Below are 16633 nucleotides of genomic sequence, written 5' to 3' on the forward strand. Positions count from 1 at the left end.
CTCGTTAATAATGATAGGAATAATAAAGCTAATCGCACGCACATTTATTAAAAAGCGGATGGCGAATTGTGGACAAAATTTAAAATTCTCTAAAAATGTGATTAGCCGCATTGACAGGTATGTAAATATCGCAAGTATGTGTATGGAATCTCGTTAATGAGGTAAGCACGTATCGTAACTATATGAAAATTCCAATGAATAAGGGAAAATGAATATAAATTTAATAGCTAAGCGAGTAATTTAGGTTTTAAGCGTTACTATATTAGTATGAGTCTTACTCTCTTAGATAATATAAATAAAAATTACAAACAAAAATTTCGAAAACTTTAGTAACAGAAATGGGGAATAATTAAAGCGCATTCATTTACTGGTTCTTAATATTATTTTGATTGTCACTGTGGTCGTAAACGTAGTATATATGTGCACTGCCAATAGGCTAGACAATATATTCTAACTTAAACTTCACTTTTTTAGCCACAAAGCATTGGAAAAGAAGAAAATAGCTTTTTATTTCGTCTGTATTCAAATAATAGCTGTTCAGCATTATAAGGCGAGGACAGCCTCTAAAGGATTTTCTGTTCTCCAAAAAACCAAACAGATTTTAATAAAAATTTACCAACACATGTTGATCTAAAATATCGATAATTTTTATTAAAATTATTGCCTTTTGTATGTATTACATAGAAATAAAAAATGTCTAAGCTACTATAGAGCCGGATATATGAATTTGCTAAAATGAGTCTCCAAGCCGAAATTGGAAACATTATTAGTGGTGAAAATGTAATACGTTTTATTAAAGCGCAGCGGATTATATGGATTGACCACATCATAAGAATGCCCAACGAAAGAATCCAGAAAAAGGTGTTTACTTTGCGTCCAATTGGAGGGCGAAAGAGGGGTCGACGAAGAAAGAGATGGATTTATGACATCGAAGCAGACTTTAAAGGGATGAACGTTCGTAATTGGAGAAATAATGCAAGAGACAGGCTGAATTGGAAGAGGATTGTTGATGAAGCTATGGTCCACCACAGACTGTGAAACTAAGATAGAGAGAGTCTCCAAGCCAAAAATCACGAAATTTTCAAAAATGTTGGTTATTCAAATAAAAAAAAGGTTTCGATTACTTCTTTTTTCGATTTAGTTGCACCAAACGTTATTAATTCGTAAACCAACGATTTTTTCTCGCATACACCCCGTTATAAAGTTATATACACACCACTAATTCTTTTTTTTTCAAATATACCACAAAAATTAAAAAAAAAGTTCATTAACAAATTTGTTTTCCCATATATGTAGAAAAATTCGGCCAATTATAAATAGTTTTTGGAAAGTTGCATATTTGACACTTATGAACTTGCAGTATTCAGACAACCATCGGAGCGCGCAAAGGTCAAAATAAAAATGTACATTAGGTAGGTAGGTGATTCGCCGTTTTGATACCATTATGAGACCTCCAACATGCAGATATCTACAGCCAGCCAGAGCTGTGGATATCATGGAAAAGATAGATGGGATTTAGGTTGGCGCACTACCCAGGCTGTCGAAGAAAGGAGCACCCAGTGACCTTAATAGTCTAGCTGCCAAACTCGAACATTTACAGAGAAAATACTCTGCAGTCTTCTTCTCTGAAAGGTCCCTACAGCTTCTGCAATGGGCGTTAAATGGTAACCCTAGCATTTCCGCGTGTGTGCCGATCGTCCAGTGACGAGTTTGGAAATTGAATGGCGAGGAATCCAAAGCACTTTCTGACTTCTTCGTATATTGTACTGGGGCTAAAGGGTATTCCAGATAGCACATAAAGAGATGGAGCTGAGCTTTTCTGCGTTTTTCTGAGAAATAATTTGTGCAGTTCCCCTTTAACAACTATCAGGGGAATGTCGATGCCCGGAGAGGAAGTCTCTGAGGCCAATGCAGTCTTCTTCCTGGCAAGCTCATGAGTAATTTCATTTCCATCTATGCTCCTATGTCCTGGAGCGCAGATTAGAGAGATGTTACCTGCGCACCCAAGAGATTTGATCTCCTCCTTTCAGGAGTTTACTACACCATGGCCTCGTCAGTGCCTTGATCGCAGCTTGACTATCGGAGAAAGAGTTAATATCTCTCTCGCTCCCGTGTTCTCTAGGCATTTTGCATGCCTGCAGGATCGCAAAGAATTCTGTTTGAAAGACACTAGCAGTATTCGGCAGTTCAAAGGAGATAGATAAATTAGCTGATTTAGAGAAAACCCCTGCTCCGACTTCCGATTCCATCTTAGAACCGTCAGTGAAGACAGAGGTGAACAAAAAATTGTCCATTACTCAAAGTCATCAGTAATTGGGTCATCTCTATGCTAGAAACCAGGATCATCAAAGCTAATATGGGTAATATCAGCATAACCAACAAGGTCCACAGGGGCACTCCACAGGGGGAAATATTTATTATCTCCACTTTTTTGGTTATGCGTTATTAACAAAGTCTTAATAAAACTTGACGGAGGTGGGGTAAAAGCGGTGGCGTACGCTGATGATGTGGTGTTAATGGCGTCAGGAGTGTGTCCTAAAGCGATCAGTGGGATCATCCAAAGGGCGTTAGGCGAGTCTAACTCTTGGGCCAGAGGCTGTGGCCTAGGTTTAAACCCACGTAAAACAGAACTTATGCTTTTCACCACCAGATATAAGGTACCAACTTTTACCCTACCAAATATTAACGGACAAACTTTCTCACTATCACCCAGCGCAAAGTGCTTGGGGGTAATTCTGGACTACAAACTTAGCTTACTTAAATGTCGCGAACGGGTAAGGAAGGCAGATATTGCTTTATATGCCTGTAAACGTATGCTTGGAAGAAGATGGGGTCTTCAACCTAAGCATACATTATGGCTGTATAAGGCGGTTATATGACCTATTTTATCGTATGGTTCGGTAGTTTGGTGGAAAGCTCTAGGGAGAGAGTACAATACCAAATTACTCGGCAGAATACAAAGATCAGCCTGTGCAATAATGGTCGGTGCAATCAGATCATGTCCTGGAGAGGCTCTCACCGCACTGACACATGTCATTCCAATAGACCTACATACATATTAAGAAGACGCCAACCATTAGAGCATTTAGGTTAAATGAAGCGGGTCACTGGAAAGTAAAAACGTATGGTCATGCTAGTCTATTATTAGAACAAACTCAGTTACCACTTTCTTTCTATCTAAGGAAGAATGGGATAAGGAATTCTCTCTAAACACTTTCGACACTACAGTCTATACAGATGGCAGTAAAATGGACTGCGGTGTTGGAGCTGGTATATATTCTCACAGATTTAAAATTGGGAAATCTGCGCGTCGCCCTAATACCAGCAGTGTCTTCCAGGCGAAAGTACTGGCAATTGGGGAAGCCTGTAGGCTACTAATCGCAGATTTCTCTTTTAAGGGCAAGATCGCTATTCTTTCGGATAGCCAAGCTGCAACAACCTCTAAAGTGGTGGAACAAAGCAAGAATAGCCTCACCATCTTGAGTGAAAACCATACAGTTACCTTAATCTGGGTCCCGGGCGAAAAAGCAGATGAACTGGCAAGAGGGGGATCTACCATGAATAACGCTCTTGCAGAATCGGTATTCACACCATTAGGTGCAGTCAAGAGTACAATTTCCCTAAAATACCTCCGAATTGCGGATTGTAGATGGAGAGACCAGACGAAATGCAAAATTAGCAGAACGTTATTGCCCACCTACAACCTTAAGCAATCGTCAATATTGTTAAACATGAAACGACGGGCGCTTGGAGACTAACGGCAGTCATAACTGTCTTTTGGTCTATCGGAGAACAAGCAGTCAAAATGGGTACCCCTCACAATACATACTGTCACAGTTGCAAACAACCGAAGAAAAAGGATACAATCTTTCATTTCCTCTGTGAATGCCCTGCCCTATGGAAGGACAGAATGTTAGCCCTGGGCCAACCGCAGTTCGAGAATCTCGAACCTAATAAGGTTCTTAAACCGCACAGCCTGGATATAGTCATGCTGTAAATAACCGTTAAACAAGTTGGTAACGAGGATGTGGCAACAAAATAGTGCGGAAGCGCTAGTTGGATTCTGGAAGAATCACCACTTTAACCAACCAACCACAAACTCATTTGTTTTTTATTCACAGTTAAAAGTTATTCAAACACTAAATTGAATGATTAATTTTGAGCCTCCTTGCACTTTGTATGGAAGATAAGCGTGATCCCTCAGCGAAAAACAAAAATTATAAAAATCAACGGTATTTTGTAGTGAGTTGAAACTTGCACAAAAAAATTCTACAAATTCTGGTTAATACTTTGAAATTTTTAAAAGTTTTGCACAAATTCTGTAACTTTTTTGTTGAAGTATGAACTACATTTTGAGTTTATAATTATGCAATGGGGTGAATATGAAAAGAAATTGTAGGAAATATTAGTGGTTAGGGAAGGTGGAAATCGTAACAAACTTTAAACAAATCAAAAATTTGCCGAGGCAAGTTGCAAATGCTTAACCATAAACTAAATTTTGGATACATATAAAGATATATAATTTAAAAAAAAAATCAATAATCGTATACCAAAAGCTATACCCTTTGTTTTGCACAATACATACCTATATTATCCCCTTAGATCCCAAAAACAATGTGTCATCTCCCGCTTGCGTTGGTTTTATATTGGTTATAAAAATATATGAAATTAAAAAAAGGATGCATCCCTATGCATACTTATCTGCCACAACTCGTTATCAAAAAACCAAATACAAATAAACCCTTTTTCTATTCAGGCATCTTTCATTAACCCTTTTTCTTTCCGTCCCTTCTTCCCATACCGATTACTGCCACACGCGCATTTATGACATTTTTGCACATTTTCCCTTGTTTTGATTATAAAAAGCGCTGAATTGCGCAGCTTCGCAAATTTAACTGTGAATAAGCAGTAAAGTGCAGCTCTTTTTACAATTTATAATTTCTTCAACTAAAAACATGAATCCAGAGCGAGCACGAAGAGACAAAAATGTCGCTATAATTAAAGCATAAATGAAGGTAGACTTTTTCAAAAAGTTTTGAATATTGAAATAAAGTAAAGCAAGCCGAAATGGAAATTTTATGCTGAGGCCGTGTTAGTTAAGGAGTAAATGATTTGCTCCTTTTAAAGTTACTGGACTAGTTCCAATGAAGCGCAAATGAAAAAAGAAGAGTAACCTTGATTCATTTTAGTGCCGCAGTTCAGAAAATATATGTACAAGGTAACGCAAAATTAATCACTTATCGGAAAATTTATAACTTTTGCAAATGGTGTCGTACGACAATCATATTTGACACTTGTGAGCTAAACACTGCAGTATAAAAACAGAAAAGCCATAGAGTGCGTAAAGATTAAAATAATTTGTAGTTGCCAAGCATTTCCCATATGTCCCTTTGCTGCCAATTAAGGGCCCAATCAAGTGAGTTGTCATATATGCCAAATATAACTTTAAGGCCTAAAAAATTGTTCGTTCAAATGTAAGCCTTTGTGTATTGTCATACAAGTTCCCTAAACTTTTTTTTTAATTTGTAAGGATGGAGTTACCTGTAAATAAATAATAAAAACAATTTTTTGGAAAAAGTTTTAAGTTTCTTTTTAAGTTTTACGTTTATTTAAGCTTTACATTTTACTTAAATATCATTAAATTTTTCTTTAAGTATTTATTTTCTTAAACTCCAATTAGCGCAAAATACCCGAATCAGAGCACTCAAAATGTTCCTTTGTATTGCACCTCATGCAAACACACGTTCATTCCTCGTTCCTTCATTGCAAATTCACTTTACTCTAATACCTCAAAGCAATATCCAAATATCAAGCGCTTGATTGGTGAAATGTTTCTTAGTTCATTTTAAATTCGAATGGCTTGCAAAGAGCTTAAATTTCAACAGTTACTTGCAAGCGACAGTCGATGGATGCAGTTAACGCCCCCATTGCGAAGCGATTTAATTTCAAATGCAAATGCGATTATCTTTGAAAACTCGAACACAAGCGTATATGCATACATATTTATTAAATATATCTATATATATGTATGTATGTATGTATGTAAATGCGTCACTCTGCTGCTTTATAAAAATGCAACGAAAAATATTCTGATCGATCGATTTATCTAAGGTCAGCCCGAGAGTTTATCACAAACGTTGGCGCCGTTGTGGACCTTTTAGAGTCATTTTATTCTTTTTAGTTTTTGTATTTTTTGTTTGTTTTTTGTTCTTGTTTCCCCCTCTAAACCGCGAGAGATAACACAATGCGACAAAATTGACAATATTTCTGTAGCTGGTAAATGAACAAGAGACAATTTTTGACGGTGAATTATTTACAGCTCTTAGTTTCTTTCGAAGTTAGTTCCATAGGTGTGCCTTCAAAATACATATGCAATCACTCACACGTATTTATGCAGGCAGATTGGTTAGTGAGTCAGATAGAAAAGCATCGTCGCTTGTTAGTTCATTTACTTAACTGACTGTCCAACAGATCAGTGTAGTCGTACATATGCATGTGTGTTTGCTGAGTCTAGGTGGGCTTTAATGTGTCAACCGTAATTTTATAGAGAGAAAACCGGAAATTTCATACAGCCGTCTCGTTGTTTAAATATTTTGTTTATTTCAGAAGCTGAATTGTTGAACTGTGACCCTCCCGTTGGTGACAACAAATTCACTTCGCTTTTCCTTGAAACTGATAAACGGCATGACGCAGATAGTAAAAAGGAATGCAATGTATTTTTTTGTTTTTAATTTGTCACTTCCTGATAGAGATAAGTGAGTAACTGGAGTAATTAACTCTGGCTTGTGGGTAAATCTATGACTATTTTCCAACAACAAAATGAGTTTAAGGTGTTCTAGTAGTCACGACTGGAGAGAATGGGGAGAATAATCTATTAGCCTTCTTATATAAGAGTGAACAATTAGGAGCATTTTCCTTTAGATATCTTTGATAAGCCAGCATTATACAAGAAAGCAATTAATTGTTCACCTACTCTGTTGGGACAATGCAGTAGTCGATACGGTTCATAGATACAAAATTAGTCTGATATGCTTGGGATCAAATAATATCATCGAAATATAGCTTCTTTAAAGGTTTAAAATGTTTTTTTAAGTTCTCAATAAATCTTTGTATTTACCCAATCGGTCCAAAGTACACATTGAAAATATTTATTTACCTGAAAAGAAAAACAAGATATCGTTAGCTAAATATAAAAACATATGAAAAATTGTTTTAAGTAAATACATAAATTGAGCTAAGAGATTTCTGTTGTGCCAAAATTATTTTTTTGAAGCCGATGAAAAGTTTGCTTTAAATGAAAAACTAAAAAAATCAATGTCATAAATCAAATAACAGAATTTGCTCAGACCTAGTTAGAAACCGAGTTTTGTTCGAGATTTCTGAAGACAAAGAACTAAACTTGTGCTCGCTAAACTGTGGAAAGTTCTAACCTATAACTTTTTCATTATACGAGGTATGTTCAAAAAGTAACGCGAATTTTGTGTTTTTTCAAAAATGATTTATTTACTCATTAATATCTAATTTGTCCCGTTCAAAGTAATCCCCATGAGATATTATGACAAGTGCAACGTTTCCAATCTTCGAAGCACTTCAAAAAATCAGTTTTTTTTATCTTGTTCAGCTCCTCCTCCGATGCCGTCTTTATCTCGTCAATCGTAGCGTCCTCTTCAGTTTTGGGAACAAGAAAACGTCACAGGAGGCCAGATCTGGGGAATCGGTGGCTGGGGAATATGGCATTTATGTGTTGTTTTTGCCTAAAAGTCGCGCACAAGCAACGATGTGTGAGCAGGGGCGTTATCGTGATGCGAGAGCCAATTTTTGTTCTTCCACAAATCCGGGCGTTTCTTGCAGATTGCTTCACGCAAATCGCGCATAACTTGCAGGTTATATTCCTTATTAACCGTTTTACCCTGTGGCAAGAACTCATGATGCTCAACGCCCCTGTAATCGAAGAAAACGGTAAGCAATACTTTTACATTCGACCGAACTTGGCGCGCTTCTTTCGGTCTTGGTTCGTGCGGCAGCTTACATTGAGATGATTGGGCTTTGGTTCCCACGTCATAACCATAAACCCACGATTCGTCACCAGTTATGACCCTCTAGAGCAAATTTGGGTCGTCGCGGACAGAGTCCAACATCTCATTAGCAATGTTCATCCGATGCTGCTTTTGGTGGAAATCGATATGTCTAGGTCCTCAGTAACTTCTCTAACGGTGGCCCGACGGTTGGCCAATATCATTTTCCTCACTTCATCAATGTTTTCGTCTGTTGTTGAAGTGCCCGGGCGTCCGGCACGCTTTTCGTTGTTCACATCTTCTCGGCCTTCTGAGAATATTTTGTATCACCGATAAACGTTGCTTTGGTCCAAAGTAGCTTCTTCGTATGACACAGTCAACATTCGGAATGCATCCGCGCACTTAATTTCGTGTTTCACACAAAATTTGATACAGGTTCTTTGATCCGTCTTTTTGAATAGGTAAAAATCGAAGACGAGCTGATACACGTGCAAGCAAAGCAGCTGTCAACAATTAACTGAACACTCAAAATGGTCGAACTCGTCAGCATGAGTGAGAAACATGAGTACCAACACATCGCCACAAAAAAATCGAAATTCGAATATGCGAAAATTCAAAGTTCGCGATACTTTTTGAACACACCTCGTATAGCATATGATAACCAAACTATAGCATAGCGATTGTTGCCGACTTAAGCAACCCGTAAAAATTTACGAAATAGAGCAACTCTGCGCGAAATTATGACTTGTCACTATAACTAAGCTTTACTCTTTTATATCGCTCATTTCATTTTTATCGGTGCGCGCGGACACATATAAGGCCTAATTGAAAGAAATAAAGAATAAGAGAGGAAAACTAAGGTAAAGAAAAACTGAAATATAATTAAACTATGAATTGTAAAAAAAATATGTAAAAACTAAAAGAATAAAATAAATAAATACCTTTACAGGTTTTTTAAAGCATCAATCAAAGAAGCTATTAAAAATTAGAATCCTCTTTTCTTTACAACAAAATCTTTAAAAAACCTTATTAAATGATGGCGGAATTAAACGGTGCTCCAGCAACGCTAAACACAATGGCTGAAGAAGTTGTAGTGCAAAATGATTGTGAGTATAACGTCACTAGTCCTGCACCGCCTGCAGATCAAAATTTACAAATAAATCTAGATGGCGACGGTGGCAGTCTCAGCGCACCACAAGAATTGCTAATTTATAGCAGAAAAAAACAGCTCCGTTTACAGCAACTAGAGGAGACCATGCGTTTAAGAGAAGAGTATTTACGGGAAAAATTTCGCATTTTGAACGCAGAAGATGCAGGCGAGGAAACAGAAGGTCCATGTGTTATTGGCCCCACCAAAATGTGTGGAACTAATGTGAGCGGTAACATAGCATTTTCTCCTACTCCAGTGCAGCCTGTACAAAATAACAGAACCAACATATGTCCAGCGCGTGAGGTACCGGTACATACAGTTATGCAGTCACCACGTCAGCCGTCGACGCGGACTGCGGCAGAGCGTAGTCAGGCCTTACATGTAGACTGCAACGGTAATTCGCCAAACATATTTACAACGTTCACAGCACCAACAAGTACAGCACGTTCGCCAAATCAGGTATTCGCAACTCAATCAGCCGATACCTGTAATTTGACGACTTCGCAGTTTGCAGCGCGGCAATGCGTGCCAAAAGACTTGCCGGTATTTAGCGGTGACCCCCAAGAGTGGCATATTTTTGTTAGTGCATATGAACAGAGCACACAAATGGCTGGTTACTCTCATCATGAGAATTTAGTTCGCCTTCAAAAATGTCTACGTGGTAAGGCTAGGGAGGTCGTGCGCAATTTACTGGTATTACCGGAGATGGTACCTGATATTATAAATACGCTCAGAATGTATTTTGGACGTCCTGAGCAAATACTTAGAGTACTTATTGATAGGGCGCGTCAATTACCATCGCCTAAGGGTAAACTTGATCTACTCATCGACTTTGCATTTGCTATCAAGAATATAGTAGCAATAATTCATGCAAGCAAACTAAGCGGTTACCTCAACAGCCCATTACTATTACAGGAATTCGTTGAGAAGCTCTCTCAGGAGTCAAAACTTAACTGGGCAATTTATTCAACTGGCATGAATAACCCTTGCTTGGAAGATTTTTCTACCTGGTTGTCCACATTGGCTGAAGCAGCTTGCCGTGTTACGAATCCGGCATCACTCTCAGAGAAACTTAACAAGCGTGAAGCTCATTTGCACACGCATAAATCTGATGCCGTTTTAAAACAATACGAAGAAGCAAAATCTATGCCCAGATGCGCAATGTGTAATAACCCGCATAAGGTTCCTCAGTGTGACCGGTTTAAAGCACTCACTATGAATGAGAGATGGGACTTTGTTAAGAGGAAAAATCTATGCCGCCAGTGTTTGGGAACACACTCTCGCCGCTGCTGGAGTAATAAGTCGTGTGGGGTGGATAGCTGCACAATACGTCACCACAGACTCCTTCACAATTCTGATGTTAACAAAAATAGTGAAGTTTCAACGATGCTGAATAACCACCGTTCGATTTCCAGCAACAACACCACATATTTTCGAATCTTGCCGATAGTTTTGTATGGAAGAAATAAAACAATATCCACATACGCGTTTATGGATGATGGATCTACACTAACACTTATAGATCAAACACTTGCAGATGAATTGGGTGAGGCTGGCGTTCCCGATCCTCTATGCATTCACTGGACTGGAGACATAAACCGATATGAAGCTGATTCGCAACGACTCGATTTACGAATTTCAGGTAATATTCAAGGTGCGAAAATATATCCACTCCGAGGTGTTTACACGGTTAGTAGCTTAAATATGTCATCATCAACATTGATTGCTGACCAATTGAAAACAAAATATGCACATTTAAAAGGCATTCCCTTGCCAAACTTTATTGACATAGTTCCTAAGCTAATTATTGGTGTAAATAACCCCAATTTGATAATGGCACAGAAGGTACGTGAAGGTGGATGGCAAGATCCCGTAGGGGCAAAAACCAGATTAGGGTGGACAATTTTTGGTGACGGTAATAATCAGAGTAAAGGTAACGGATTAAACTTACATAAATGCGACTGTGAGAGCGATAACAACTTGCATGAACTCGTAAAGTCCTTCATGTTGAATGAAAATATTGGAATTTCAGTGCCAAAGGTAAATCCAGTTTCAATGGAAGATCAACGAGCCATAGAAATTTTGGGTAACTGCGAGTTGCATGAGGGTCAGTACACCGCGAGCTTGCTGTGGTCAAATGATAATATACGATTGCCAGACAGCTTGCCAACAGCTCTTCGTCGCTTTAAGTGTCTGGCACGTAAGTTATCTAGCAATCCTGAACTACAACGCAATATGCAGAAACAAATTGACAACTTAGTTAAGAAAAATTATGCGACCAAGTTACCGAACGAAGCTATAAATGATTGCGGTGATAAAATTTGGTATTTGCCGGTTTTTATTGTTCGCAATCCGCACAAGCCAAATAAAATTCGACTTGTGTGGGATGCAGCCGCAAAATCTAGAGATGTATCCCTAAATAATTTCTTACTGAAAGGACCAGATATGTTAACTCCACTAGTAAATATATTATTCAACTTCCGAATGGGTAGAATCGCAATATGCGGTGATATCGAAGAAATGTTCCACCGCATTAAGTTACGACACCCAGACGCAGATGCTCAGCGTTTTCTCTGGCGTACTAACATGAATGATCCGATAAACGTGTACAGGCTCAACGTTTTAAGTTTTGGTGCTTCTTGTTCTCCATGTATAGCGCATTACGTGCGAAACCTAAATGCTTCGGTACACGCTGCTCAAAATTCTCAGGTAGCGTGTGCAATAAAGAATCACCATTACGTCGATAATTTTATTGATTCGACTCAAACCGTCGACGAAGCTATCAAATTGGCAAAAAATGTTCGAGATGTTCACTCCAAATGTGGTTTCAACATGCGTAATTGGTCAAGCAATTCGCCAGATGTTTTAGCAGCGCTTAATGGAGATGGGGAGCCACAACTTAAATCATTTGACTGCAGTAAGGATGTCATAAATTTCGAAAAAATACTTGGTATGTACTGGGAACCAAAATCCGATACATTCAGCTACGTGCTCAAATTTGTTCGGCTTAAGCGCAACGTATTCGCGGACAGGGTCGTCCCTACAAAGAGAGAAGTATTGCAAGTGCTCATGTCAGTTTTCGATCCACTGGGACTAGTAGCTTGCTTAACTTCATATCTAAAGATTCTTATTCAAGATATCTGGCGAAGTGGAATAGACTGGGATCAACCGTTAAATTATGAACTTTCATTGAAATGGAAAACTTGGATTGAATACATTCCCGTTATTACTAGCGTGTCGGTACCGCGTTGCTACTCTCCACTCCTTTACGAAGATGACTGTAAAGTACAACTGCATACGTTCGTAGACGCAAGTGAAAATGCATACGCTGCCGTATCATATTTTCGTATTGAAGCTGGTGGTCACATCGTCAGTAGGTTGGTGGCAGCTAAAGCAAAGGTCGCACCGTTGCGCCCGCTCTCAATACCACGACTGGAACTACAGGCTGCGGTAATTGGTGCACGTTTAATAAACATGGTTGAGGAAGCACATCATATAAAATTTGAGAAACGTTGCATCTGGAGCGACTCAAAAACCGTTCTGAAGTGGCTTCATGGTGATCCGCGTAAATTTCAACAATTTGTAATGTTTCGTATCGCTGAAATCCAAGAAGCAACTGCTATCAGTGAATGGCGTTGGATACCAACAAAAATGAATGTCGCTGATATTGCTACGAAAACGAGGCCTTGCATTGAGGTAGCTCATCAGTGGATAAATGGTCCCGCCTTCCTTACTTTACCTACTAAAGAGTGGCCGGAGCAAGAAGATCTGGGTACGGTGAACCCTAGCGAATTTCGAGCTAAGCTTCTAATTCACAACGTGCAAAAGGTAAATATCAACTTTGAATATTTTTCGAATTGGATTCGACTATATAGAGCTATAGCAAACTGTGTGCTTTACATCGAAAAACTTAAACAACGGCTCCAAATCACATCGGAAGGCAGTCATCTAACCGCATGTCATTTTCGGCGTGCAAAACTGTTTATTTTTAAGACAATCCAAATGGAACATTTTGATGACTGGTCATTGCTTAAAGTTGGTAAGCCTGTATGTAAAACTGGTCCGCTACGAAACCTGCAAGTTTATATGGACGACGAGCATCTCATTCGCGTGAAAAATAGGGCAACATATTTTCAGTCATGCGACCAGCCCCAACGTGATTTCATTGTTCTACCACCTGGTCATCGAGTAACCTATCTTATAGTAGATCACTATCATCAACGCTTTTACCATATTCAGCACGAGACAGCCTTGAATGAGGTAAGACAATTGTTTTTTATACCAAAACTGCGATCGTTATTTAAAGCTGTGAGGCGAAATTGCCAAGTATGTAAGATCGCGAACGCCGCTCCGCAAGCTCCACAAATGGCGCAATTACCCATAGCCCGGCTTGCCGCATTCTCTCGTCCCTTTACGTATGTTGGAATCGATTATTTTGGGCCGATCTTAGTTACTGAAAACCGCAAGGCGAAGAAGAGGTGGGGAGTATTGCTGACCTGCCTGACAATAAGAGCTATACACATAGAAATAGCCCATTCTCTAAGTACTGACTCCTGTCTAATGTGCTTGCGAAATTTCATTGCTCGCCGTGGCTGCCCTGTTGAAATATATAGCGATAACGGTACGAATTTTCGCGGGGCTGATAGCTTTTTAAAAGACGAGTTGCTTAAACTGAATGCTTCTATCGTAGAACGTGAACTTGCTCACAAAGGTATCGCCTGGAAGTTTAATCCACCAGCTGCACCTCACATGGGTGGAGCATGGGAACGCCTAATAAGAACAACAAAGGCAGTGCTGTATAAGATCTCGCCGTCGCAGAGATTCTCTGATGAAAGTTTACGTTCGGCTTTGCTGGAGGTGGAGATGATCATTAATTCTCGACCGCTGACATATCTATCGCTCGACTATGAGGACCAGGAACCGATTACCCCAAACCATTTTTTATTGGGCAGTTCAAATGGAGCCAAGCCGTTTTGTAAACCTGAAGAAATTAGCTTAAAAATGAATTTACGTCAAAGCGAGATGTTTGCGAATTTGTTCTGGCGTCGATGGGTACGCGAAATGATTCCATCACTTACACGTCGCAGTAAATGGTTTGAAAAAGTGAAACCCATAAGCGAGGGTGACATCGTATTGATTGTTGATGAAAACGCAGAAAGGAACACTTGGCTAAAAGGTATAGTCGTCGAAACAACGATGGCAAAAGATGGACAAGTAAGGCGTGCTAAAGTAAAAACGAGGCAAGGTGTTTTAGAACGACCAGCAGTAAAGCTTGCAGTGCTCGACATCGGCAAAGACAAGGCAAGCTCCGAAGATTCGTCCGCTTACCGGGGGGACATTGTTGCCGACTTAAGCAACCCGTAAAAATTTACGAAATAGAGCAACTCTGCGCGAAATTATGACTTGTCACTATAACTAAGCTTTACTCTTTTATATCGCTCATTTCATTTTTATCGGTGCGCGCGGACACATATAAGGCCTAATTGAAAGAAATAAAGAATAAGAGAGGAAAACTAAGGTAAAGAAAAACTGAAATATAATTAAACTATGAATTGCAAAAAAAATATGTAAAAACTAAAAGAATAAAATAAATAAATACCTTTACAGGTTTTTTAAAGCATCAATCAAAGAAGCTATTAAAAATTAGAATCCTCTTTTCTTTACAACAGCGATTATATGTATGCAATTATTTAATTCAATGGTTTGTCATCTGTCATAAATTTTTTGATGATTTTTTAGAAGCACTTCAAAATTTTTTTTCAATTTTTCCCTAAATTATTTTCTATTTTAAAATTTCTTTTTTTATTGTACATAATTTTTAAAATTTTTTTTTAACTTTATACTTTTTACATTTGATTAAACGAAAGTTACAATTTTTCACTGATAATTGTTAATGGCATGTTTTAGTGTGATGATAGAGTAAATAAAGGAATATACATTCTGTCAAAAAAATATTGGGAATTGTTCATTTAAGAAGCGCGCATTGCACATATGTCTATTTTTGTTTTTTCTTTGCTGGAATGTTTGTACAACTGTCCTCTATAGTATCGCAGAATTTGAGCGGGACGTGTCAATTAACTTGTTTTTGGCATTTAATTATATCAGTCAACCGCAGGTGTGCTCGCGATTTTCACTATGGATAAAAATATCGAACAAAAAATTTGTCTGAAATTTTGTGTTTTGCACGAGGTTTCGTGTGCCGAATCGTTGAAAATATTGTAGAAAGTCTACGGCGAGTGTGATTTATCAAAAACACGGATCTACGAGTGGTATAAGGCTTTTGAAAAGGGCCGAGAAGTCGTGGAAGATTTGCCCCGATCTGGTCGCCCATCAACGTCTTCAACGTATAATAACGTCGACCAAGTCAAGGAAATAGTGCTGAAAACCCATTATTTAAGTTTGACGGAGGTAGCTCGGGACCTTAGCGTGTCTTACGAATCAATTCCTAACATTCTACTCCATCAATTGGGCATGAGACGCGTGGCTGCTCGACTCGTTCCAAGAGAGTTGAATTTCTTTCAAAAAATTCATCGGAAGAAGATGGCTGAAGATTTGCTTGAGTAAGTAAATTCGGACCCGGATATATGACTTTGACATGCAAACCAGTCAACAGCGGTTAAATAGTGCTATCCACATAAATCGAAACCCAAAAAACCAAGTCAAAGTCGGTCGAAAGTGAAAGTCAGGCTACTGGTTTTCTTTGATTATCAAGGTGTTGTGCACTCGGAATTTATTCCAAATGGTTCTGCGATAAATAAAGAATATTATTTGGAAGTTATGCGACGTTTGAGAGAGAATGTGCGTAGGAAATGGCCTAATTTGTGGAATAAAACTCATGAATTTTGCGCCATGATAACGCACCGTCTCACAAGGCTCATATTGTGAACACTTTTTTGACTAAAAACTCGGCAAATATCATCGAACAACCACCGTATTTGCCGGATTTAGCCCCCTGTAGCTTTTTCTTCTTCCCAAAACTTGCCACTCCGCGGGCATCGCTTTGGGTCGATAGAGGCCATTAAGGAGAATTCGCCGAAGGAGCTGAAGAAGATTTCTTTAAATGCATTTAAAATGTGCTTCGATGACTGGACTAATCGTTGGCATAGGTATGTATGTGTGCTGCTTCGAATGGAGCCTCTTTTAAAATGGATAAAAGGAAATTTTGAAGATTAAACAATTATTTTGCGTTTTATTGAACATTTCCGGGTACTTTGTTGGCAGAATGTAAACATAGGTTTAAGAAATCAAATTTTTCGAAACTTAATGCATCCATATTTAGAACTGAAAGGCATTATAATAAATACAATAAGACTAAAGAATAGCATACCAAAGTAGTTCTCTCCGGCCACAATGAATATAATGGTTTTCTTTATGTATTCAAAATTGTGTTTATACAACTTTTTTGGACACAAGGACTTGAATTTCTTTTTTTTCTGTAATTGCTGTACTATTCCAAAAATATCAAGTT

The 16633-nt window shown here is 38.5% G+C and overlaps 1 protein-coding gene across 1 annotated transcript; it reads left to right on the forward strand.

Moving 5' to 3' along the window:
• Window positions 1–9051: 9051 nt before the first annotated feature.
• Window positions 9052–14529, forward strand: LOC129244166 (uncharacterized). Its single transcript, XM_054881780.1, has one exon. The coding sequence runs from the start codon at window positions 9052–9054 to the stop codon at window positions 14527–14529; it is 5478 nt and encodes a 1825-aa protein (XP_054737755.1).
• Window positions 14530–16633: the final 2104 nt, after the last annotated feature.

Source organism: Anastrepha obliqua, chromosome 4, assembly GCF_027943255.1.
Source record: "Anastrepha obliqua isolate idAnaObli1 chromosome 4, idAnaObli1_1.0, whole genome shotgun sequence".
Lineage (NCBI taxonomy): Eukaryota > Metazoa > Arthropoda > Insecta > Diptera > Tephritidae > Anastrepha > Anastrepha obliqua.